Raw genomic sequence first — 25882 nt, forward strand, 5'->3', positions numbered from 1 at the left:
CTCCATGGAGAGGAGAGGAGTGAGCAGCCTTGTGTGGAGCAGAGCAACACACTTGCTTCTCCTTCCTCCTGGGGCAGAGGTGTGCTCCAGGCTTGCTGTCTTATCCAAAGCCAGAGGGGCAGGGAAGGTAGCAGCCACGGGGATTCGTTCCTCATCTGTGTGCTTGTGACCATGGTGGATGATAAATCGGCGTTGAGGCACAGGACCACCCTGCAGAGCAGGCCAGGCTCTCATGGATCGGAGGGCACTCTGAGGCAGGACTGGCCCCTCAACACCTTCATCAAAGTCCAACTTTGCAAAAGTCTTCCACTGATTCACTGTGGGCAGAAAACAGCCCAGCCTATAAAGGCTGAGCTTACTCCTCTCATTTTTCCATTAAAAATAAAAATTAAATGAACTTGAGAATGTGCTAATTCATACTAGCATAAATCAGGAGGGTCTCTACTAAGGTCAGAAAAATGCCCCAGGTTAGTTTGAAGCCAGTATCACTAACTTACAAAAACTAAAGAAAGACAGACAGTTAGAGTCTCACAAACCAATGCCTCGCACATCAACCTTAAAATCTTCATTGCCTCCAGCAAACACTCAATCAGGCCCATAACGCAAAAGATCAAAAGATGCTTTTGTGAAATACTACAGACCTTGCCATCCCCATACCCTGAGGCTGGTAAAAGTATCAATTTTACAGTCATGTGAATGGCAACCAAAAAACATTTGGCCAGCTCAGGAACTAGAGAGACCCTATACATACTGGCAGCACACAGTTCATGCCTGCCTCGCTACAGCACCCCACTTCTGCGGGACACAATAGGGTGTACCTGGCTGTAAAGCTGGCACGGCAGAGCGGACACAGAGTGCTTGTGCTCAACAATGTACATGCAGTTCCATGTGAAGTCATGTATATTGCATTTCACTGATTTATTTTAGCAACCCAAGTTTCCACATACTGATGTTAATGTTACAACAGAGAACAAGCATTTAGCACATCCCAAAATAGATGGATGGATGAAGAAGAAAAAAATATTCACAGATTTCCTATGCAGAGCCCTTCTTTTTCCCATTGATGTCAGTGAGAAAAGTCCACTGGAGTAAGGCCAAAGGGTCTCAGTGCTGATAAATACACGTTTAGGTTACGGCTATATTTATTTTTGAACTTAAATAAGGAAAATGTGTTCCCTGTGCAATTTCTTCCTGTCTATTTCTAAGGTAATATATTTAAAACAAATGCCTGAAGTTACTCTACTCCCCTGTGCATCAAGAGGACAGGATGTTACTGACAGAAGTATATCCCAGTCTATGAGCAAATATTTCGAAGCTGGAAATATTTTTTTGATTCAGAGCTTTAGCTTAGTTCTGACAGTAGCAGGCAACATAAGCAGAGCTGAGGAACAGATATAAGACTGACCCAACATTTACAAACTTTGGTTCTTAAACTGGGCTCCTGAAGGTGTATTTAGGCATCTCGGGCTGATCCTACAAGACAAACTGCAGTCTAGCTTGGTCTACAGGAACACTCCAGCATGGGCTACAGACACACACCAATAGCCTGAAATCATCGGTTCATACCACACAGGTTCCAGTTCAATATTCTGCAGGTCAGGGCACCTAAAGAAACACCATCTGATTTTAAAAAATCTGCATCCCGCAGATTGCACTGACATGCAGAGCCTGGGAGAAACTGGGGGCGACTGCAGCCAGACCATTCCTTTCCTGAGCTGCCTCGGCAGGACAGCACGGAACCTGCCTGAACGTGGATTTGGAGCTTTTCACTGGAGAGACGAGAATTGTCTGATGTTTCCTATGGAACGCTACCTCCAAAGGGAAAGTCATACAGCTACAAATAATTAAAGGAAAGTAGCTGTCTTTGAATATAAAGATAAGTGTGTATCTTAGGAATGTTTGATTTGATTTGGTAACTTAAGAAAGCCCTACTGGGACTGCATGACAAAACCAGTATTATTGGTTTATCTTATTCAAACTCTTGCTATGGAAAAAGTGAAGAGGAATAAATTTATACCTCACATATATGCTAAATGCTTTGATTTTACATGTCATCAGGTCATTTGCAAATATGAGAATGCAGAGGATCCTTTTTCTACTTTCAATATTTCACCGCAATAAAGTTGCTGTTTTTTAAAAGTAACAATATTATACACCACTTCTCACATTATCATTAAAGCTGCTACAGAAATTTTTCACATACCGAAAATTCAATTTTAGGTAAAAGAAAAATATGAACTATTCCTGGTGTATTTTTTCCTTTTGAAATATTTTATCATCTGTATCCAAAAATATTAAAGAAATATTAAGTTGGCAATTGCTTTGCACCAGATGCTGCTCTTTTAAAACGACTTGTCATTTTAAACACAAGATAAAGACCTTACAAAACCCCACTGCATGTGGAAGAAAAAACAGTTTTCATTTTACAGCTTGTATTTTGCAGCGATATTTGAAAGGGTCAAATTGTGCAAAGGGCAAAACCTGCTCATTTTACTCATAAAAATAGTATTACCATCTTCAGAAGAACTACATCCAAAAGTGAACAGACAAGCAAAGGTTTGTACCTCATACCACCCAAATGTTAATGAGAAGAAATTAGTATTTCCCTTTTGTTTAAAAATTATTAATTTGTTCCTTGAAATCAGTGGCAAACCTTCCAGCTTCCGTGGGAGTGAAGCATACCCGAGTACCTCATTAAGTACTATTTACTAATGCTTCTCAGCTCGCCCTCCCTCAGCCTTTCAAATCACTTGTTTGCCAGTAAATCTGTTGAACAGTCATGACTTTCTCTCCTTGATCTATGCAGCACGCTCCCTTCTCAAAAGGTTTGTTGCACAACTGGGAATGTCATTAAGTGGAGACCAATGGCTCTCCTTTCAATCTTTGAGATTTCAGGGCTAATGAGGGAGAGAATGGTCCCTGTGTAATACAGAAGAGCCTCTAGATAGTCCTTTCCCATCCAGGTCCCACCAGGAATTAGAACATGTCTGGCATAAAGCCACCTGGGCCAGTAGAAGGAACCCAGAAATCTCTGTGTGGGCCCAGAAATCTACCTTTTGCATACACAGACACTTCTGAATAAAGACCTTAACATTGTAAGCTTCATAGTGAAAACTGACCTATCCTGTAACCACAGGGCAATAGAAAACCTCAGGGTTTTCCCAACGATACAGCTGGCATGGCATTGAACTCACATTTTCTTTCTAAAACATCAATAACTTTTATCTTCTACATGCATCTTAGCAACATCAAGTGTGCTATTTTATGTAAGACTCGATGAATAATCCCACATTCATCACTAGGGAGGCAAATACTGTATATGAAGTGAAGCTTTCCACTATTTATAAAAAAATTATTAAAAACTCTGACAGACAATAACCCACTTAATCAGAAGATTGAGGGAGGTTGTGATCGTGGTTGGGATGTTGGCTTTGTGCTTGGAGTCAGATTCACTCAGAGGCCTGTGTCTCAGCACAGTCGCCTGGTGGTGCAAGTCCATGGCTGTAAAAGGGGATCTCCCAGTCTCAAGGGACCGGATCTGGAAATGCTGGATAAAATCCTGGAACCGTTGAAACCCTCTGAAACACAGTCCTCCCGTCACCTGAACTGACCTTGAGCCGTTTTTTAGTCCAACAGCAGCATCTGCTGGATAAGACATAAATTGCACGTCTTTAATTGAAATAAATTTCAATAAAAAATTGAAATAAAATTATAACTCGTCATAAATTGAAATCGTCTCGGTGAATTCAATGTTCTGCTTTCTCATCTTTTCATAACGGAAAATTTGTTGGTGGGGAAACAGCAAAAATATTCACGGTCTTCAGTCAGCACCTGGAGCCCCATACACTACAAACAGCAGGAAAAATATGTTGGAAAAGCCAAGCTCTTCCCTACCAAGAGACTTCTACAGAAACAGAGAGGAACATTGTAGGAATAGTATGGGGGTTTTTATTACTGCACAAATTTTGGGGTACCACTCTGTTTTTCTTTGTTTTAAGTAAAAAAGAAAGACAAAAGGAGAGAGAAAATGGAAGGTCTTTGAAGGCATTGTATGGCCTGAGCTGCAAGCAATGGTCCGGGGGGATAGGTTGCTTACCAGAAGGCAGGTGGGGCAGATGCAAAGCCACAGGAGATGACAGCAGGACCACGATGCAACTCTCTGGTGGCCAAGTCCCTCAGTGGGGCGCAAACCATCTCGACATGCACAGTAACCCCCACCTACCATGTAAGTGTAGAACAAGACAAGCTGAGGAACAGTCTTGCACATTTGGAAAGACCATTTGAAGCCACGCAAGGGAAAGGTAAGCAAGCGTAGAGGCAACATACCTAAAGATCATCTACCTTATACTTTGGCCATACAACATTCCTTCCTTTCACATTGATGCTTTATTTCTGAATCCTAAAACAAATGCGCTTGGCTGCCATGACTGAAAGACAAAACCTGGAGAACTTGTATTTTGTCTGTGGCTTGGGATTCATGCTCTGTGAGGACAGAAGGATCCTCATGGTTCACTGACAACCACTGTGTGCAGAACTCTGTGTCTGACTGACTGTCGGGCCAGGATGGGTTTTTTCAGTGACAATTCATCACATTTGGGAACAAATGTCCTGTGAGACCTGCTCGTCCAACTCGTGACCATTTTCTTACATGTGGTTCTGTTTGAAGTCAGGGGTTTTGACTGTCACTGTGGGGCAGACTATTACGATCCTGCCATTTGCAAGAAATAATTTTTATTTTTAGTTGGTTGTTTACAGAAGAGGGTCAGTGGGCCTGTACTGGCAAAGCAATACCTTTTTGTTACGAATGTCTTTCCTTGGTCTTATGCCACCTGTGGGTTTCCTGAGGCTGGAGCCTAGACTGTCCATGTGACTGTCACACTAAGAGGAACCTTTGATTGCTACTTGCTGCAGTGTAAGTGGAAACCGCATTATTGCAATCAATAAGCGATATGTGTGCTTTTTTTCCCAGACCACTGGAGGGCAGCATTTCTATGAAAAAGAGGACTTGGACATCATTTCTTTAGTGCCTACATATATTTTTTTTCCTAAACTTTTATATCTATCTCTTCCTCAGTTCAGGTACAGAATATCATTTCACACCAAGACAACTGAAATTAATGAGATGAATTCATCAGTCTTATTGGCAGTTGACACAGTATTGGCACCCTTACCTGTTGGAATTACCACAGCGATTCTTGGCTTGCAAAGATGGACTTCTATGTGAAAAACCACATGCTTTTGTGCCTGGTATCAGCATGGCAAGGTATCCCTATGAGTTTCCTCAAGGCGGTTAGGAAGAAGACCATCCTAGAGCAAAGCATTTATACAAAGCTTGTAGAGGGAGTCCTGTTCTTCAAACGGGGCACATAATGCTCCCATTACAGATATAATACCATAGAAATACAAATGTATGCAGGGAGGAACATGTGTCATACTGGTCACTTTGTTCCTTTTGGAAAGGAAGTATGGTATGTGCGGAGCATACATGCTCTATGCTCTCGAAGGCTGTCCTCTACAGAACTAGACACTTCTAGCAGCTTGCAGTTTAGAGCCAGCTGCACAAAATGTAGTCCCAAACATGCCTTTCAAAAGCTTCACAAATGCCAATTACATTAAACGATATGAAAAAAGCAACAAAGTAATGTGCCTAATTAACAAAGCTGGAGATGGAGCCAGCCATTTGGTTTGAAGTACTTCCAAGAGAGACGTTAAATCCAATGGCCGGGGCAACTCTGGAAGAAATAAATTAACATGCTGGGTTAATATTTCAAGCTCTGTGGGAGTAATCAGTGTGCGTGGTGAGGGGAAGCAAAGGTAAAAATATCACAGGGTGCTACTTTGTTTGTTTGTTTGCCAAGGACACTTTAGTTTTTGCCATTTATTATTCTTCATGGTATGCTAGAAAATACGCAAGAAGACATAGAAGTATCATCATTGCATCACTGGATTTCCTAAATTTATCTTCTCCTTACCTGTTAAATCTTAGCTCAAGGTCAAGAGAAACCACCATTTTGAGTGAATGAATTATGGGACAGACATACTCACGAAAAATGCATTCGCAGTGTTCTTTTATCCTTACAAATTCTATAAGCAACCTCATAATCCTATGAGCAACCACAGCTTCAAGATTCCTCTCACCATAGGACTTGTCTGAGAAATAAGCTCTGGTGGCTTGTTCAGAGCATACCCTGTACATGTCTTTTGTTCCACAACAGTCTTTTTCTGGTTCTCATAGCTAAGAACTGACTGATAGCTGGTTCAAAATCTTAGATACCTGTCATTGGGTAAGCTCAGGCCATCACAAATTCCCAAGTTCCAGCAAGTACAGTGGCTTAAATCCTTTCCAGTACTCATCTGTTGGCAGCTGTTTCCACCTGCTCCTTCTTGACCAGTCCTGCCCAGTCCCTAGGGAAGAGCAGGAAGGTTGGCATGCACTGAACTTGCTTGTTGTGAGCTGGCTGCTCATGTTTTACCTGAATCTGTCATTTCGCCTCGTCTGCTCTCTGGCCTCTTTTTGCAGTAAGAATTCTGAGTTCTGCTGTGCATCAAAGGCAAAAAGAAAGCTGTTCCTCAGATGTGAATGACAAAACATTATTCTCTCTTTTAAGTACGAACAATTATTACTAAAAAGAGATACAGAAAAGATTGATCAGATTACTTAATCCTCACAGCTGCTAGGTATTTAGTGATTCCTGCACGTATGTTTTGTAGCTGAAGCGACATATCTTTGACATGTCTTTGCTTTGTGATGAGTGAAGGCATATGCCCTCCAAGCACACCACGACCATTACCTGTGGCCTTTTTTTGTTTGTTTTTGTGGTAAACCATACGATGTAAAAAGAGAAAAAAAAATCAAAAATAACATCCATTTCCATGTCTTCTATTTTAGACACCAGTGGCTACATTTCCAGACTTGCAGCTGAACCTTTAGGAACTTTGGTTGGCTGAGTAGATGTCTATGCACATAAGGCTCCTCTATTAATTTGTCCCATTGCTATTTATGTACTTGTTAACTTGCTATCTAAAGACTAACATTAATTGGCCAGAGTGAATTAAAAGATTTTACTTTTTCTTAACCAAGACAATTAGTTTTATATTTTCAGCTCTGAAAGTTTTAATTCATATTTTGCTATATCACCTCTAGCCTGATTTCCAACTGGACCAAATCCTCTTCAAATCTCCTGGGCCTTCAAACAGGTGTGGCTGAAAATGCAAACCTTTGTGCATAAACTTCATTTGTTTTCTTCCAAAGTACCTCAAAGTACATCCCTAAATATAAGCGACGTTCTGCAGATCCTACTCAGTCTTAGCTTGGGAGGGGAGAAATAGTCAATAAAACAAGCAATGTAACATAACATGGAAACAAAGCTGAAGAAGAACCCATTAGCAATTCAAATGCAATCATCTGGGTTTTGTCCCAACCAGAATTATATGTATTTGTGGATATATAGGCAAAAACACAGGCAAAACCACCTCCTAAGAGCTGTAATAAGCATACACTCAGGAAAACTGACAGTAATTTCATTGACTTCCCACATCACCTTTTCTGTGGTGTACTGTTCTTTTGAGCATACATCTCTCTGCCTGGATTATACAGTGGTCAACCCGGGCTACAGAAGCACAGCACCACTGCAGTACTTCTGCATGAAGACCTTTTCATATACTGAAGGGTTCTTAAGGGGTTTGGTGTGATAAAGCAAATAAGAAGCTAAAATACTTCTAAATATATAACAGAGAACACAATCTTTTTCTCCACTTTTTAACAGGCAGGATACCTATAAGCTAGAGAATAATTTTAAAAGAACCTGTAGAAATGTATTTAATTTTTGATTACAGTCTGAAAAATTCCATAGAAAGAAGGCCTTTATTATGGATTTGAGAACTGCGCACCCCTTTTCTCTCATCCTTTCATAGGAAAGCCAATAAATATGCTATTGTAGGCTCTCTTATAGGATAGGAATCCATCCTAGGAGCACAGAAAGGTCCAATTTTGCATGAGAACGGAGCATATCTGCAGGAAGATCCACTTCTGGTTTCTTGTTGGCCGGCTCTGAACATCTTGTGCCACTGTGATCTTTCTCTGCTTCCTTGTTATTCCCCAACCCCTTCTACTTCTGGAATACATCGAGGCAAGGAGTACAACTGCAAAACCTGGCAGAATCCACAGATGAATCAGACTGAAACAGTAAACAATGACTAAAAGTGCAGTGTCTTAGGAACAAGCATATCACTGTGCTTCATAAGCTAAACCATTTAAATACAAACCTGTTACAAGTCTTATATGTTAGCAGGAATCCCAGCCATGATCTGGAGGACTGGTACAACCCTTTTGCACTGAGATTCCTACAGAAGGCTTTCCCTGGTCCTGGAAACTGGGTAGAGCATCTTCCTGTTCCCTGGAGTGCACAGACCATTATAGTACATCCCAGAAAGGGAAGGCTGAGGACAAGCTAATAGAGGTGCCATCTTTCCACTATTTGCCCTGATCTAGCTCTCAGCACCTCATTTATCTGGAACAAAAGGCTGCTGTTAATGCTGAGCTACAGGCTCAGGCACAAGCCAGGATCAGGAAAGCTGCATTCCCAGCAGCTGGCCCAAGATTTGCGACAGAAGGTGGATTTTGCTTTCCATTCACTCACACTTACATTGTATAAATCTTGGTTATTTACAAAAGAAACGCAGCAGATTTCATCCTTAGTGCCAATTATTTAACGAGCATCACTAGAAGTATTATACTTTATATCTCTTCATATGCGGCATACAAAGAATTACTTCAACAGGATTAAATGTCATATTTCATGGGACTGGCTGCATAAATATTTACAAAGCTAGAGAACAGCAAAGACATCTCAGAGTTATTGATTCATGTCAAATATTGAGAAGCTGGGTTAATCAAGGGATTTAAGCAATGCTTTAAACCTTTGAGTCAGCATTGTTGAGATTTATTTGAACTACTCTTACCTTTCAACACCCAAAGTTTTACAAACCATTTATAACAATAAAGATTTACAGGCCATTTTCCCATCTGCTCGTCTGAGAACATTTCAGTCACTACTGCAAACTCAGAGTAGGCTGGAGAAGTAATAGTTGTGGAAAGTGAATCATTCAATAAAAATAAAGTTCTCACTTCAGTTAAAAAAAAAAAAAAGAAAGAAATTTTGATGTATTAGAGAAATAGTCGGCTGATAGGTGAGCATATATATTGTATAAAATGGAGCACGTTCTATACTCCTCAGTCAGAAACAGACCCCAATTTTTTTTGTGGTTAAATGAAAAAGATGTACTTGAGGCACTGAGAACTGTATGCCTTGTTCAAGAAAAGACTAGCACCTCCTGCTCTGTATTCTGTATATAGTATATGTGAAATACATATGTCTGTATCTGTGTGTTTGTGTCTGTTGCTATGTTCATGCACCTGCAAATTGGCTGAGATTTTAAAAATGTAGTGACAGCATTAGTAGAGTTTTGTTTTCAGAAAAAGCTGACTAGGCCAGTCTCAGAAAGTCAAGGACCTTTTAGGAATCTCCAAAACAAATCCTCTAATAAAATAAATCCATATCACTAGCCATTTCTGCAACTCTAGTTATAGTACATGGTAGGAGTCAAAGAGTTCAGATCTATGTGCGCTTGTTTACTCTCTTAGAAACCTAGATATAGAGCCTTCAGGATGACTGCGCTCAGCTTGTAGTAACACATATTTAGCAGCTTCCATAAGCATGTTTTTGTTATGTGTTGACATGAATCTTCTAACGGTGTAAGTTGAATTTTCTTTGTCACCAGCTGCTTGTTTTGCTGGATCACACCTAGATCAGCATGAAGAAGACGAGACAAATCTATACCCTTCCTATAACTACACATTGTAAGAAGCGGCGCATTAGCCAAGCTGTGTGCCTAATTTCAGTTACTTAAAGTAGATTTTGCTGTGATTTAGCCCCATGATTTCTTGAGGAACAATTATTTCTGTTTTGGGGAATGCCTCATCAAAGACAAATCCTGACACTTTTACTACAGCCTTGACTAAAGTACGTCTAGAAACTCACACTGTTTCAGATCAATATATATGCTCCCAGAGAAGCACAGTGCCTAACCCAGTCCAGCTACGTGCTGGATTCAAGCAGGTGCTGGGTGTAAGACAGCCAACACAACAGTTGTTTGCAGTGCTTACTGCCCCTCTTGCCAGGAAGGAGCCATCTTCTCTTTCCCTGCAGGAAAGACAGTTTGGAAACCTCCCTAGTCCTTTAGCAAGCAGCAGAACACTGCTCCCACCACTTCACCTTGCTCGGGTACACCATCCCAGTTGTCATATTTACTCAGTTCCATCTCCCATAAATTTTCAGCAAAACCAAATGGATTCAGGTGGGAGTTTCTCTCAGTTAATGGAGTGGGTAAAGACCAATGATGATCTCTAACATATCACAATATTACTTCCATTTTTTTTCCAGAGCAACTTCCATATATCTCACAGTTTGATACACATCTGTGCAACACTGACGTTTCTACACCAGCACTCTTTCTGAAGGATCCTAATGGGCTTTGCAAAACAAAAAGAACCTTCACTCACAATCAAACGCAGCCAAGTACGAATGGATGGAGAACAAAATGCAACCCAGCAGGCAGCGCGCAGCAAATGTTTCTCAGCTCACACTCAGTCACAGCAAAGCCATGCAACAGTTGAAGAACGTGGACGAAAATTAAGTACGTATTCAAGCAAAACTTAGGTAATTAAGAAAAAATCTAGCTAGATAAAAGTACAGGAACTAGAATTCAGTCATAACTTCTGCTGTTCTGGCTACTCTCATTAAATGCAGCGTGACTTCTTTGAATCAGGCTTTGGGCTACACAGCTCTTCAGACATGCAGCACCTCTATGACTCCCTCAGTCAACATCAAGCACCAACCAGCTATTTTCTCCTCCATTCTTATTCTTTCCATGGAAGGCTTTCGTCCAGCTATTGACAGTTCAAAGGGGTAAATCTGACCTTTCAGAAAAGTAATGTCGTCTATGCAATTGCAGCTTGCTTTGTTTTTAAATGAGTTTCAAGGACAAAGTGAGTACACTGCATGCTGAAGTGCATCACAGCTTTCCATTTGAAGACCTCAAACCAAATGATTTATAAGGATCAATACTAACAGATAGAGCAATTCACAGTATGATGTAATCTAAAGCTGATAAAGAACTGCATTGAAATACTGTTGAGTTGTCATGAATTTAATACAAGAGAGCACAGACTGAATTATAGCATTCAAGCATTGCAAAACTGGTGTTCCAGCCCTGGCTGCCTTTTGTTTTGAGATTATAACTCTTACAAATAAATCTCTCCCTCTCAGCGTCCTCCAGCTTTAAAACATTTTGAATGTGCTCTCCAGTTGTATTCATAGTTGCACACAAAGTCACAGGTTCTCTGAACATCTCTTTTCCCTCTTTATATTGTTGCCTTTGTTAGAATCGATCAACAAGTTTTCCATAATGACCCTTTTCTTTGAATATAAACAGTCTGATGAACTCAGACTAGGTAGGCTTAAATGTCAGGAGTGAGTGCTTCGTTAGCTGTCACCATTGTTGGTATCCTCACTAGGAACCTCAGTGAATGAAGAGGCTAAGGAAGTGTGCAGAATGAGATACTCTTGTTATACTAGTAAAGCACCAAAGCATACAGCAAAGCTTCCCTATGTGCTTTCTGTGCCTATACAACACTCTGTGATTTTGATCTGTCAATCCAGCATCTTCCATAAGCGGTAAAATGTCTTCATACAAAAATAAACAGAAGAAAAAAAGTTAAAATTTCACTTCAAAGTTATAAGTTACTAAGTTTAGGAATATTAGGGAATATATGCTCAGTCATCCCCCACATTGAGAAGAAAGATCCTTTGGAGTTAGATTAGAAATCACTGCAGTTTTCAGCTAAAGCAGCAAGTAGAGAGCAGGGGGATTAACAAATGAATAGCATGTGAACCCACAAGCTAATTTTTTCTTTGTAGACAGAATTTAGACTTCTGTCTGAAAGACAACCTACCTTTCACCGTATATTATTACCCTGGGGATGGTGAAGCATAGGGCAACAAAGGTGATCCCAGGACACCAGATACGGAGGTGAAAGAAGGACGTACTCCTCCTGTGTCATCAGAACACAGGAGACAGTGGGGTGACCTAACACAAGTGATAAAATTAGTAAGGGGACTCACTCTCTTTTTCTGTTACGCAGTAGTTTAAAAACTAAAATAGATCTATGGCTTAAAGCTATTCTTCCACTGTCATCATTAAAAATGTTGATTTAGAAGAACAGCTAAGGTTATAAGTAGGCCCAATGACTTTAACAGGACTGCTGAAAGCGCATATAATACTCTCCTGGGTAGCAGCTGTACAACTGGCCTTTCAGAAGGTTCCCACAAGGGAGGCCTTTAGAAAGGCCTTTCTAAACTCTACAGCTTATTTTCCCCACTTGTGCCAGGTTTTGATCAGCCCCAGCTCAAGGTAGATAATCATCGAAATCTCTCACTGGTTATGAGAATCAGCTCAGGAAACAAAATGTAATTCCAAGGCTAATGTCTTTTAATGCATTTTAAGAATTTCTGGTAACATTACCTGCTGCTGCTGCCGTATCAGAATCCTTTTTCAAACAACCTACCGACTCCATGCCTCCCACAGAGGTCTCCCAGCACTATTAAAGTTGATTTAGTTCTTTTTAGCAAGTAAAACTTAGTAAGGTTAATTACTCATTTAGCTTAAAATAATAAGAGATATTACAGAAAAACTAGATAATTCCTGGATGTACACATCCACCTTCACATTAAGCCCTCCCTGCCTAACTTCTCTTTCCAGTGTAGAGAAGACACCCAGCAGTGAAGTATAGAGAGGACTGCTCTCAGTTCATTGACAAGGGACCTAAACTTTCACTCATTCATTCATTTCATTCATTCTTTAACTCCACTGAAGTCAATAGCATTATATGAGTGACCAAACGCATGATCCTGCTTCTGCAAATTACTGTGTTGTCTCTAAGGCAAGTCTAAAGGCATAGAGGAGACACGCAGCTATTTTGAAACCAAAAAGACTGAATGTGGGTATGTCTAACTGTGGCAAATTCATTCATATGTTCATCTCATGTACACAGGGGATTACAGAATCTCATTATAGCCTTGGAAGTCTTTGCAGAGCGAGGGGAGATCCTTCAGCATCCCAGCACCTGAAGATGGAGCCTTCTAGTTTGAGATACCAAGTCTGCATAAGCAGTTATTCTGCAGCCAAAAAGAATCTTTAAAAATGTCAAATATAAACCAGAATAAAAAATACTTATAATATTGTTATTTTTCAGTGCGACTAGGGGGGCAGAAGTTCCACTATACAGGTTGGGATTAACCAAACTTCCATGGAATTTTTTTGTCTGCAAATTGGATATTTGAAAATTATTTGGTTTGTTTTGTCTATCATAGTCCAAACATTTCCAATTATGGAAAATTAGTTTTTTAAATTAAACCAAAATTTTATATCACTGTATGGCGGGCTTAAAGCAAAACTTTGCTGATACACAGCACCTGCTGGACTAATTTAAAACGTTCTTTTTGTGTAAATCAGCAACTACCTACCTGGTGGTATCAGCTGTCACTAACAAACGCAAATCATGCTATAATCTACAGTGCAAAGCAAAGCCTTTGTGCCTTAATATGCAGTCATTTTGTGCCACGATCCTTGTTTAATAAAGATACAATTTTCTAATACTTTCCCTCTCAAACTTCAATATAAGCATCAAACATGATGTTATCTTTCATTTTCCACATCAAAATAATGTATAAGCTTCATTTTCCAATTTATATTTCTAAGACCACTTCCCATTTCAGCAGCTATCTCACTCCAGATCTCCTAGCTCTCCTCTCCTCGTCAGTCTCTGATTTGGGGCCCTCTCACATGTCTTTTGAAATGTCCAACTCTTCCATGTCTACCAATGCTCCTTTATCAATTACAGCCTTAGTATCTTCAAATAAACCTTGCAGGTCACTTCAGTGTGGCCTCCCCACCTGAGTCCATGAAAACTATCTTTAAACAAGCCTTCCATTTTTTAACACATACTTTCAGATAACTTCTAAGGTCCTGTACCACCCTCCTGCAGATACCCAGACAAGAAGGGAAACTGAAATGACAGAAGCTGCAAGACATCCCTTTCATCCCCACAGTCACCTTAGATCTCAACACTGAAATTCCTAAAGAGGAATCACTGATGTGGGATAAGGTAACATGGAAGGCAGGAGCTAATGAGCTGGGAAAGAGCCTCTGCAGTTGTGGATGTGACCAGAAGAACCCACTGGCCTGGGATTCACAGGTCCTTAAACCTTGTTCCCGGGTCACCTACCTTCCTCAGCCTCCGTAACTCTCAGAAACTACCCTACGGCCTTTTCCCATTGATCCCCAGATCTGCTATTATCAAAAGTACTGACTTACTATGATTACAAAATAATTGTCACCTGTATTATTTCCAGCAATGAGTCATCATCCTCTTTTCCTTTCTTAATGCCAGGCTTGGGTTCGCAGACCTGCGCTCTTCGCCCTTTGTGGCCTCTGTCTGGCAGTTCTTAAGGATTTTAGAGAGCATTTCTGTGCTTGTGATTCTCAGATTTCTCCCTCTGTCATCAGCCTTTCTCCCTCTATTCAATCCTAATGCTCAAGTAGCTGCCTGGCATCTCTTCCTGGAGATTCTGTCATCAGTTTATGCTAGCTGAAGTGCCGGGTTGCCTTGGTTTAGCCTCACTTTCCCTTTTCTCTTTCACTGCTGATAGCAGTACCGTACCCCCCATTTCCACTATCTTCCCTCCGTTTTCCTACGTCACACACAATAGCACCTAGCTCCTGGGCCTTCCTTCTACCCCACCAGCTTCAAGACCAATCTGTTACTATTTTCACAGACAAATCTGCTGTTTAGGCCTCTTTCGTATATCCTACCACAACTATTGCAAAGTTCTCTTCTCTGCATCCCAAACATACGCAATGCTCCTTTGCAACCCAAGGAAGCTGTGGGTGGCCAAACACCTCCTCTCACAAAGCTGACCACACCACTTGCTCCTTGGCAGCACTCCACTTGTTCTTCACCTGCTGTTCCAGCACATCCAAATCTCTGTCCTCCTTCAAGGCTCAGCCTCACTGCATTCCCCCAGTCTACCCTCTTCTGTTGAGCATCGTGTTGTCCCTCCCACTGCTGCACTCCAGCAGCATTCCTCAACCATATATCCTTCAATCACGTATTTCTCCACTTCATCCCCTCATCATGACACGACCTCCCATGATTCAGCTCAGCTTTCCAGGCTCTCTCATCAGCCCACTCCTCCTGGGATACTGGCAGCAAATAAAACAAAATGCAGAGCATGTCTACATACCTCTGTTACTTCCCTTCCACACAACCATCTCCCTGCTGTTCTTCAAGCTCCTCACAGGGCAGGAACTGTCCTTTTTGTGGATGTGAAACTTCCCTTGCCATTCTTTGCGAATTAATGAGAATAAAAAAGAATAAACAACGTGAATTGTTGTTTCGCAGCCTCCTACGAACCCAGGCTTTAGGGAAGAAACAAGCGAACAGTAGAAAAACAGAAGAAAAGACAGAGAAACAGAGCAGGTGTGAGGGACCACGTAAAGGTGCGATGCAGTAGGAAACGCAAACCCCGCGCATCCCTGCTCGCGACGTGAGAAATTCATGCCTGGGGAGATCTTGAATTTTGCCTCTTTGCCCTTCAGTGAGTCGGGTCCGCGAAGGACGAGAACAGCCCCGACCCGGCGCCAGAGAGGGTCACTCAGAGCCCAGCGCGGGGCAGCAGCAGAAGGCCCAACGCTGCCCGAAGGGGATCCTCAGTGCGACCACCGCGCCGCTGGGAGCGCGGCCGGTTACTCGGGCCGTGAGCGGCGGGTGAGGGCGCTCTTCCTCCAGCCGGGGGCACCGGAGCAGGCAGCCCTGTCCCGGCACCGGTAAGGAAGTACGCGACGTGGCGCCCGAGGAACCGAGGGGGTCGGGGCGGCGGCGGCGGGAGCCGGGGACGGCGCCCTCGGAGCGCGGCCGGCGCTAGGACCCGGAGAGCGGCGGCGCGGCGGGAGCAGCGCGCCTGCGCGGCGCTGTCCGGCTCGCGGGCGGGCTGCACCGAGCCGCCCGGCAGCGGCGGCGGCGGCAGCAGCGGCAGGAGCAGGAGCGGCGGCAGCGGCAGCAGCAGGAGCAGCGGCAGCGGCAGGAGCAGCGGCGCCGCGGGTCCCCGCCGCCCGCACCGGCAGCGCGCTCGACCCGGCCGGCCGCAGGGGCGGAGGCGGCGCGGCGGGAGGGCGGTGCGCGGCGCTGTCCCTTCAGCACCGGCGGGCAGGGCGCGGGCACAGCTCGCCGTACCCCCGCGGGGGCTGCAGGCGGCACCGGCGCCCACCTCCGCCTCCTGCCCGGCGCCCCGCAGCCCCGCGCCCGGAGCACCTGCGGGCAGCGCCGGTGCCGCGATTTTTCTCCCCCCCCCCCTTTTTTTTTCCCCCCCCCTTTTTTCTTTTTTTTTTTTTTTGTGCTTTTGGCCACGTCCAACCAGGGAAGGGCCCTCCCCCTCCGGCACGTCCCTGCGCCCCGGCACCGCAGCGCCCGCGCTCCCGGAGCATGGCCCCCCCTGCCCCTGCCCCTCCGCCGCGGCTGCAGCTACCACGGCCCCCGAGTGTCTGACTTCAGACGAAGGCGGTGCAGCGCCGGGACCTACCGGCACCGGCTTCCCCTCGGAGCGGCCCCCGGGGAGCAGAGCTGGCCGGGGCCCTTCGCCCCCGCGGGCCTGGATCGGGGCTCGGGTTAGGCACCGACTGCCGCCGAGCAGCCGTCCCCTTACGGGCTTGCTGCCTGCCGTGCTTGCTTGGATGAGTCTGCGACATGCCTAATAAGAGACGAGATGGGCCAGGGCGATGAGAGCGACCGCATTGTGATCAACGTGGGAGGGACTAGGCACCAGACTTACCGCAGCACCCTACGCACCCTGCCCGGCACTCGGCTGGCCTGGATCGCCGAACCCGATGCCCACAGCCACTTCGACTATGACCCCCGCACGGATGAGTTTTTCTTTGACCGGCACCCGGGCGTCTTTGCCCACATCCTGAATTACTACCGCACCGGCAAGCTGCACTGCCCCGCGGACGTGTGTGGGCCCCTGTATGAGGAGGAGCTGGCCTTCTGGGGCATCGATGAGACCGATGTGGAGCCCTGCTGTTGGATGACCTACCGGCAGCACCGCGACGCCGAAGAGGCTCTGGACAGCTTTGGTGGGGCACCCCTGGATAGCAGTGCCGAGGACGGAGACATAGATGGCACCGGAGACTCTGGTGATGGTGAAGAGGAGCTGGAGATGACAAAACGCCTAGCACTTAGTGACTCCCCAGATGGCAGGTCTGGGGGCTTCTGGAGACGGTGGCAGCCCCGCATCTGGGCGCTCTTTGAGGATCCCTACTCCTCCAGATATGCAAGGGTAAGCGATGCAATCAGCACCCTCACCAAAACACTCAAACCGCCCTTCAGTCCCACTTCCTCCCAACATCATCAGGGTTATCTCCACTGTCAGAGCAGAGCAGCCATCCATGTGTGTGGCCATACAAAAATCACGCACAGGCCGTGGGGACATAACCCATGCTCTCAAGCAGGCCCCGTGCATGGGGCACGAGTGGACACCAAGGCATGAGCTTGTGTACTCATACGCGGGCTTCCAGAGACCCTTATTTTCTAACAGGCTCCTAAAAACCCACAGCCGGGGGCAGGTTCCCATTCACGGGCCAGGGAGATCTCCATTATACCAGGTGATTTCCCTCCATGCACAGATTTTTACAGTCAGTCATCCCCCAGTAAAGAGAGACACCTTGTCCAGCCCTCTTATGAGCTAACAGCTCTCTCCCCTTTATGAGATGGAGAAAGGATCACAGGAGCAGGCAGTCCCTGTGGGGCCAGGGGATTTGGAGAGTTTCTGAGCCTGGACTGGAAAGGGAGCCTGTTCCTTTCTCTTTTCTCATACGTGCCATGTTAAATATTTATGATCATGCCTCTCTGAGAATGGGTAATTCAGTTGCTCACTTACCTCCTCACTCTGTCTTTTCCCTTGTGGGAAATGCAAAGTATTAATCAGAGGAGAAGGTTCATTCATGTAGAAGGGACACTGTGTTTGACAGGTTTCTTGCCTGGCTACTGAAGGACAACTCCTCCCCTCCTGGTGCCTGCGGTTGTTTTGGAAAGGGAATGCACACTGGTGCAGTTCATAGCGTAGCTGTAGATAAAGATGGTCTTAAACAGCCATCCAACTCCTCTAAGTAAGGACCTTTCATACTATTACATAGGAGGATAATTACATTAATTAGGGCCTTATTCTGCTCCTGAAGTCAAAAGTAAAGAAAACATTTACTTCAGGAACAGCAGCAGGATTAACCCCCAAGATACCCATATTGATCAGCAGGAAAACAGATGAAGGATAGTGCCTTCACAAAGGAATTGGTTTGGATAGGATTTACTCCTCTCTTAAATGTACCTTTGTTACAGCATAATTGCTGCCAGCCCTCGGGAGGGATGAGTGGTGCTTTGGTGTGGGAGGATGATCAGTGTTCCCGAGGAGGATCGAAGAAGTGAGATCAGATTAGGGAGCAAATTGGACGGATGGAGGAAAGAGAAGTGGAAATGCAGGGAGCAGGGACAGGGGAGCTGGTCGTGTATGAATGGGTGGTGGAACAGCAGCTGCTGGAGACTTTTGGTCTGAGCAGAGATCTCCAGCAGGGAGCCGCCAGGTCTGCAGACTGAATGAATGGGGAAAGCTGGAGCAGAGCCTGGAATTATATCTTGGTGCATTTCTAAAGATTCTTGTTTGCATACCCTTTGGAGATTTCCTCCCTGAACAAAGAAGTTAATATTTTAAATGAATTCCTTTAAACTGCATGGAGGATAAAGGAATAATAAAATATTTACCACGAGATGAAAGGATGATGCTGTTGAATTGCAGCTTTCAAATCCCTGATTTCTACCAAGGGAACATGGAAACGGAGAGGAAAGGCTGGAGGGTATCCTTCAAAAGGCTTAGTTAGCTTTCTTTAATCAAGCCCAATGTTAGCAGGCATTGATTTGAATAGCAGATCTCTCTGGTGCCCAGGAATCTATTGGTAAAACACATTTCAAGTCAAAGCAGCGTGCTTGTCCAAGATTTTGTGGAATGGTCCAAAAGCCAAATTGGTAATGCTGTCCCAGTGAAAAGGATACAAAAAGAGGCTAAAACACCCTTTCGCTTGGAAGCATTATGATATTTTAGGTCGGAGGACAAAATCTATAACCAATATTAAGAGTCTTTGGGACATACAAGCTGGAATTCTAGGAGGATATAAATTCCATTTTCTAATTCTCTATGGGTATTTTCATCTAGGAATAGGCATTTTTAAAGTGATTTGGGTTTGTTTTTTTTTTTTTGCAGTGGATGTTATACCATTTATTCACAATTACATGTGCATACCTGGAGGAATTCAAGCCCTGATTTACCTCTAACTTGTTCTTTCCTTAAAGGATTGTTAAACTACAGAAATATGAATTCTGGGCAGAGTTGAAGTGTATACTGAATATTTCATGAGTTAAATATGATTCTTTAACTTGTATCTATGGAGACATAGGCCATATGCATTAATTATTTGCATGAAGGAAGATGGCTTTCATCATCAACACATGCACACACTGTCCATTAAGAAGACATTATAAGACACTTAACATTTTCTAATAAAAGCCATATGTTATGGTTATGGATGTAAAAAGAGATAGGAGCTTGATTTATGCTCCTGTAACCTAACACAGACATTGCAAAAAGACCTCAAACTCACAATAGCTAATTTACAGTAAAATAATTGATAGCATCATTAACATGTGAATGGTATATTAAAGCAATCATTAGTAAAGTAGTCAGGCAACAAATCCACTGTTACCTCACTTTTAATTGTGTTCGCTACTTTCAATTACAAATTTCAGTCATGCAAAAATTTAAATTCACATTGCCATTTTGTCAAAAAAATACATCACAAAAACTTGTCATCCTAATTGGATCTGAGACTTGTACTAATGGTGGTTATTATATACATGTTTGGTGTTTACATATGGCACCAAAACGTATGTCAAAATAACATCTTAATATAAGCATCGCTTTACACAACTATTATACTGTTACACTTGGGCAAGTAAAAGGAACACAATATATGAATATTAAGATTAAATGAAAACCTGCATACCTGAGTAAAGCAAGATTTCTCTGGACTATATCTGGTACACTAATTCAGTGAACGTTTAGGAACTGTCTACAGAAAGCTCAGCATTTACTCAAATCTAGCCATTCCTGGAGCATTTTGATGGACACTGCTTACAAATACAAGTACATTTGACTGGTTTTGCTTCACCAGCACCTAACTCATACTAAATTACATCTGATCTCATTGTAGGCAGCCAGGGAAGACTGGAAGAGCATTTGTGGATGTCAGGCAAAATCAGCTAACTCTGCAAATTTTGTCTATTTCTAAACTTACTTTGATAAAGCATAAGCTCCCAGTCACTAATTGTTTGTCTTTAGGTGCAATGCAGTCAACAGTTTCTCGTTAAAACCATAGTGGCTGAGTTTAATTAAATACTAGTTTTCTAAACACTGATTTCTTAAATAAGGTAGTTCTTTCTAAAAAGATGAAACACTTTAAAAAATTGCATTGTCTTCTAAATCTGTAGTAAGAAGAGGTAGCTTGTTTCAAATCACAGATTGCCTTAGACACCTATCTTAATAAGATAAATGGGTGTCGTACTTCTCCATAACTTAAAGAATTCACATTTGGATAACAGAGGCAAAGTCTAGTACCTGGAGGTCTGAACAGAGTAACAGCTAAGGTGATGGAAAAGATCAGATTTACAGAGATACTTGGTGCATATGTAGACAGACAGGCATCCAGGTGGATTTTCAAAAGCATCTGATCAGGCAGCTGAATATCACTGCGTGTCAATGGATATTGTGCGCCTAAACTGGTGAGATGTTTCTTTAAAGCTTATTAGAACTGTGTTTTTTGCATCATCAGGCAACTTTGTAAATTTATGTTTCGTAAGTAGATGCAAAGGGGGAAAGAGAGTCACACAGAAAGCTACACAGATACACTAAAGCAGCATATCTGAGAGTTATGTTGTAATAGAGTTCCTGCCTTCTGCACTCATTAGACTTCATAGGCCCCTCAGGACACAAACATGTGACAAATATTTTCTTAGCATCCTCTCTCCTTTATATTTATGTCTGGTCATACTGTTCTTACACTAGCGAAGCTCCCACTGACTTCCTGGGGAGTTTGGCCTGCAGGTATCTAACATCTTTGCCCCCTTCCTTCTCCGCCTACCCAGCAGGATAAGGTTGTGTTTGTGTTAATTCACAGTCGTTAGGTTAGTGTTTGGGAACCAGGAGCTTTCAGCTGAGATTCTGTGCTAGTGCTCACATTCAAATTGGACAGTTAAGCTTCATTAATGAACCCTCAGGAAAGCTTCTGTAGTCCTTCCAAATAAACATTTTTACTGTTTTTAAATAAAAGCTGGTTGGGGTCCTATGGAAAGTCCTCAGCAGCTTGACTTGCCACCCTGGCATATGCTATACAGCTCTGATCTGGAAGAGGAAAGGCTTATGGCAAAACTCACTCAACCCTTCCCTCACGTTCCCCCTTCACATCCTGCAGAAGGATCTGCTTTCCTCAGTGGGTGATTTTTGAAGGACAAGTTTCTGACGCTGAGGAGGAGACAGGAAAAAGGATAGCGGGGAAGAGATGAGGAAAAAGGTATTCCCTGGGGATTTCTTCCAGCTTCCTTTTGTACATTCAAGAGCATTTCAACCTTGTTGTGTTCATTTAAACTGATTTTTCTCTCTACAAACTACATCCCGAAGGTACGAGAAAGCTTACGGGATCCTAGTTCCTGAATAACCATGCTGTCTCGAGGCTTAGAGGCTGGGGTGATTTCTGCTCATCCTCTACCCTGGCCCAGTACAGCTAAGCTCAGGAACTGGGGAAATGCAAGTAGGAATATATACCATCACCCTTCACAAGGGGAGCTTATTGTGCAGCCATCTGACACACTTCGTACAGGAGTGCTCCACGGACAGTGCTCTGGGGGCTCCCACCAAGCGTGAGCAGATAGGGAGAGGAAGGAGGAGAGCCGCCCCACATGCTTTCCCCTTCCCATAGGCACCCCTCTCCCCAGGGAGAGATTTCATCAAAGGCAGCCTGATGGAGCTGCTCTCCTACCTGGGCCTTTCTGCAAGGTCTCCCCTGCAGAGGCATATCTAATCCTGCACTGAAGCTGGCTGCAGTAGTTCTCACCATATACTTTGACAATTAATGAGACAGCCTAATTTTAACTGCACGCTGCATTACAGCTCTGGAAAAATGAGAATCTTTCCACGTTAAATGAAGTTTCCCCTGCACTTGTAGTATAATGGAATTACAGATAGACATCTATTAACTACCATTCTATCATTCATTATTAATATAGTTCCTAAAATCCCATTTTATTGCTATTTTCTCCCATCAAGGGACATGTTACTGCAAATCCTTATATAACCCATTAGTAAGCATGGTATAGTCTTTTCTGTGTTCTGTCCAAAGAAGCCTTTGCAATGCCAGCTGGAAAGTGTTCACCACTCACACCAAGTCCTACGTTCAGTCCCTATTGAGTTAGCCAAGGTGGGAGCAGGCACACTCACAAATAACTCCTGGGAATTGTCCCTCTGACTTCAGAAGTAATAAATTCTAAAACCACCAGAAAAAAAATAAAAAAGATCATAGCAGCCATGCAGAATCATTACTTCATTGGTTTGAGTTGTTCAGAAACACATAGGAAGATATGATGTCTGCCCAGAACATCGTACAATCTCTTTGAAGTCACAGCCTCACAGGGAGATGGGAGGGATGATGTTATCCACCTGACAAATCTATGGCTGGCTAGTACAGACTTAGCAGTTTCAATTCAAGGAAGGGTTTTTTTAATCCATTTGGCTATTTCCAATTTTATTTCTATTATTCTAAAACCTTAAAAAAGAACAGCATCTGTTGCCATTTTAATTTTTTTTTTAAATCTTACTTAATTTTAATGTTTCTAGGTTACAAAATTTACTTGATTTAGCCAAGGCTGTGATTGTATGGATCATACCATCATATGCATACACATATATATGCCTTCCTATCACTGCCACCTCCTACGATGCTGAGTGGGATTTCCATATGAGGAAGGACTTCAAAATTAAACGATCCCAAAATACTTCTGAAATGTAACCTTGGTGCCACTGAAATCGATATGAATTTAGTGACTGGTTTCAGTATGATATTTGGTCCCTTCTCTCTTTAATCCATCCCTACGTGCCTTCAGTTATTTTCTTTGCCCTTCTCCTGACATTTGCTATTTTGGTTTTGGTTAGGGGAAAAAAGGCAACAAAATACTGGTATTCTCTGTTGGTATATCATGAGACGAAGGATAAAAAGATCCATGGATCAATTATCATATTTCTATTTTAGAACTGCTCACAAAAATGTGATATATTAGACTATACCTAGGAAAACTATTTTTCCATCTTGCTTTTTCTTCTGCTGTGCAGTCTAGTATTCAATGGTATTAATCTTTCTTATTTTTAAAAATATGTGACTGATCGTATATTTATGGTAGTACTTTAGTAAAGTCTATACATATTGACTTTCTTTTAACATAAGGAGAGATGTTATCAAATCAGCAACAGAGGGCCCAGCCTTACTGTTATTGAAATTCAGTGCCAAAATTACCACCAACTTCAAGGATAGAAATGAATTTTCCTGCAGTATGGTTCAGGATAACAAATTAATTGCAGCCTACTGCTTTTTTACCAGATACATTGCATATTTCCATTCCAAAGCACTGAAGAGCAATAGATCTTAGCAATTTATTATGAGCATACATATGCAAATATATATTTTCATAATCGTTTAAAGACATGAGCATCTTTAGCACATTGCATCAAAACATAGAGCTCTAATACTGACAAAGCTCTTCATGATCTTACTGGCATGTTTTACTGCAAAGGACTATAGAATACATCCCCATTCAAACCACATGACTTCCATTAATGTTCAACCAAATCATATCCAAGCGCTGTACTTCATAATAAAAAGGGCAAGCAGGGGTATTCAGATTGAAAAATTGGGCCCTAATTGATAATCAAGTGCGTCATTCTTTCTCATGCAAATACAGAAGGCAAAACTGAGTTTCCATTTTGCATAAGCTTGATTTTATGAAATTTCAGTGCATTCTTGGGGGATAAGACTAACAGAACAGCCATTTTGAGATCTTTGCACTTGTATTACAATTAGCTTCTCAGTTACTATATGCTGAATTTGATCTGAGGAAAGAACAGTATTAGAAGGCTGACTTGGCTTTCTCTACTGAATATTGCATTACATAAATGTGATTCACTCCAAATGGTACACAGCAGTGTTAGGATCAGATGAAATCAGAGAAATCTATGAATCTGTAGAGAACCACCCCCTCCCCCTAGAATATAAACTGAATGCTGTCATTTCTAGAATAATTTTTACATCTCTCTCCTGTGCTCAGTAAGGACCCAGATTTTGCTGTCTTCACTCCTACTCTTGTAGTGATAGCTTACTCCAGGAATATCCCCGTTTCCTTCAGGCTGAGAACAAGGTACTACCCAACGCAGGTAGACGTGAAAGGACCAGGCCCTAACGGATTTTCATTTCTTTCAGATATGATTCATAACATATAATGGGGGCTCTAATAAATCATGCTATAAAAATTATGAATAAATCTCAGTCCAAGGCTTTTTGCAGTCATTTCTTATGATGTAAGACCCTTTAATGACAGTAAGTTAAAATTGCATTGTAATGGTCCTTTGTAAATGCAATAAATCTCTGATTCCAGTGCACTGCGGACAGCCAGCGATGTGTGTGCTGCACATCAGCTACCAACACAGGCACACGCTGCTGGCACACACTTACATAATTATGTTGATACTTCAGGAGCAGCAGTAAATCTTAGCACTGCTAGATTTACTTTGAGAAAATGTTCGGTCAAGACCATTGTGGTGTTGTGACCGCAAGGTTTAAAATACCCTACTGGCTTTTTACTTGAAAATCTGGGAAAGAATGTCCCTTTTAAGAAGCAGTAAGATGGATTATTTGATTTTAAATAACAAAGGCAAAACCTATTCCTATCAAGTCTTATAATTTCCCAGAGACAAATATGAATTAAAACAGGCATTTTGTTCTGCACAACCAAACTGAATCCATCTACTTCCCTGAATTTCCTGGATCATCTACTTAGCATTCACAAAAAAATTTAAAATGTGCACAGAAATACACCAACAGAATAATAGCTCCTTGTTTCAACTGCAGCAGAATCCCTATTCCTGCCCACTTTTGCCCTCCGAAAACACATTTAAAACATTACCTGCATTTCCCTATTCAAATACAGAAAGGTCTGGTCAGTTCAGCTCACTTATTATTTGACATGCATCAGAAATTCAGTTGCAGATTTCACTTTGAAAATTCATTCCAATAACCCTGTTCTGTCTTTCAGTTTGGATTCTTGCAGTCTTCATTATGCCTGATCAATTGACAGGTATAGATGGTGGAGGCCAGTTTTGTGATTTACCCAGTTATTAATTAAATGAAAACTTTCAATCAGAATGCTTCTAATTTGATAACAGACTTAAAAAAAACGAATAGGGAGAAAGCCCTAAAAATGCTGAGCACCTACAACCTCCAGTGGAAGGCAGGTCATGTCTTATAGCAGAAAAGGACATGGGCAAGGAGTTAAGAGACCATCAGTAAAATCCCACCCCACCTCATAGGGCCACTGCCACAGCTACCACTGCTTTTATAGTGGGATCCA

At 42.7% G+C, this 25882-nt stretch overlaps 1 protein-coding gene and 1 long non-coding RNA gene across 7 annotated transcripts in view; one reads left to right on the forward strand and one right to left on the reverse strand.

Moving 5' to 3' along the window:
• Positions 1 to 5235: 5235 nt before the first annotated feature.
• The window catches only part of LOC140652935 (uncharacterized), a 119243-nt gene continuing 98596 nt past the window's right edge, over positions 5236 to 25882 (reverse strand). The window contains exon 4 of the long non-coding RNA XR_012042981.1: positions 5236 to 5307. This is a non-coding gene — a long non-coding RNA (uncharacterized lncRNA). The remainder of the gene's footprint in view (positions 5308 to 25882) is intronic.
• KCNC1 (potassium voltage-gated channel subfamily C member 1) overlaps positions 16881 to 25882 on the forward strand; it is a 131220-nt gene continuing 122218 nt past the window's right edge. For all 6 annotated transcript variants that reach the window (XM_072864375.1, XM_072864379.1, XM_072864380.1 and 3 more), the window contains exon 1: positions 16881 to 17450. In XM_072864375.1, coding sequence (XP_072720476.1) covers positions 16881 to 17450 — 570 coding nt within the window. The remainder of the gene's footprint in view (positions 17451 to 25882) is intronic.

This window comes from Ciconia boyciana, chromosome 6, assembly GCF_034638445.1.
Source record: "Ciconia boyciana chromosome 6, ASM3463844v1, whole genome shotgun sequence".
Lineage (NCBI taxonomy): Eukaryota > Metazoa > Chordata > Aves > Ciconiiformes > Ciconiidae > Ciconia > Ciconia boyciana.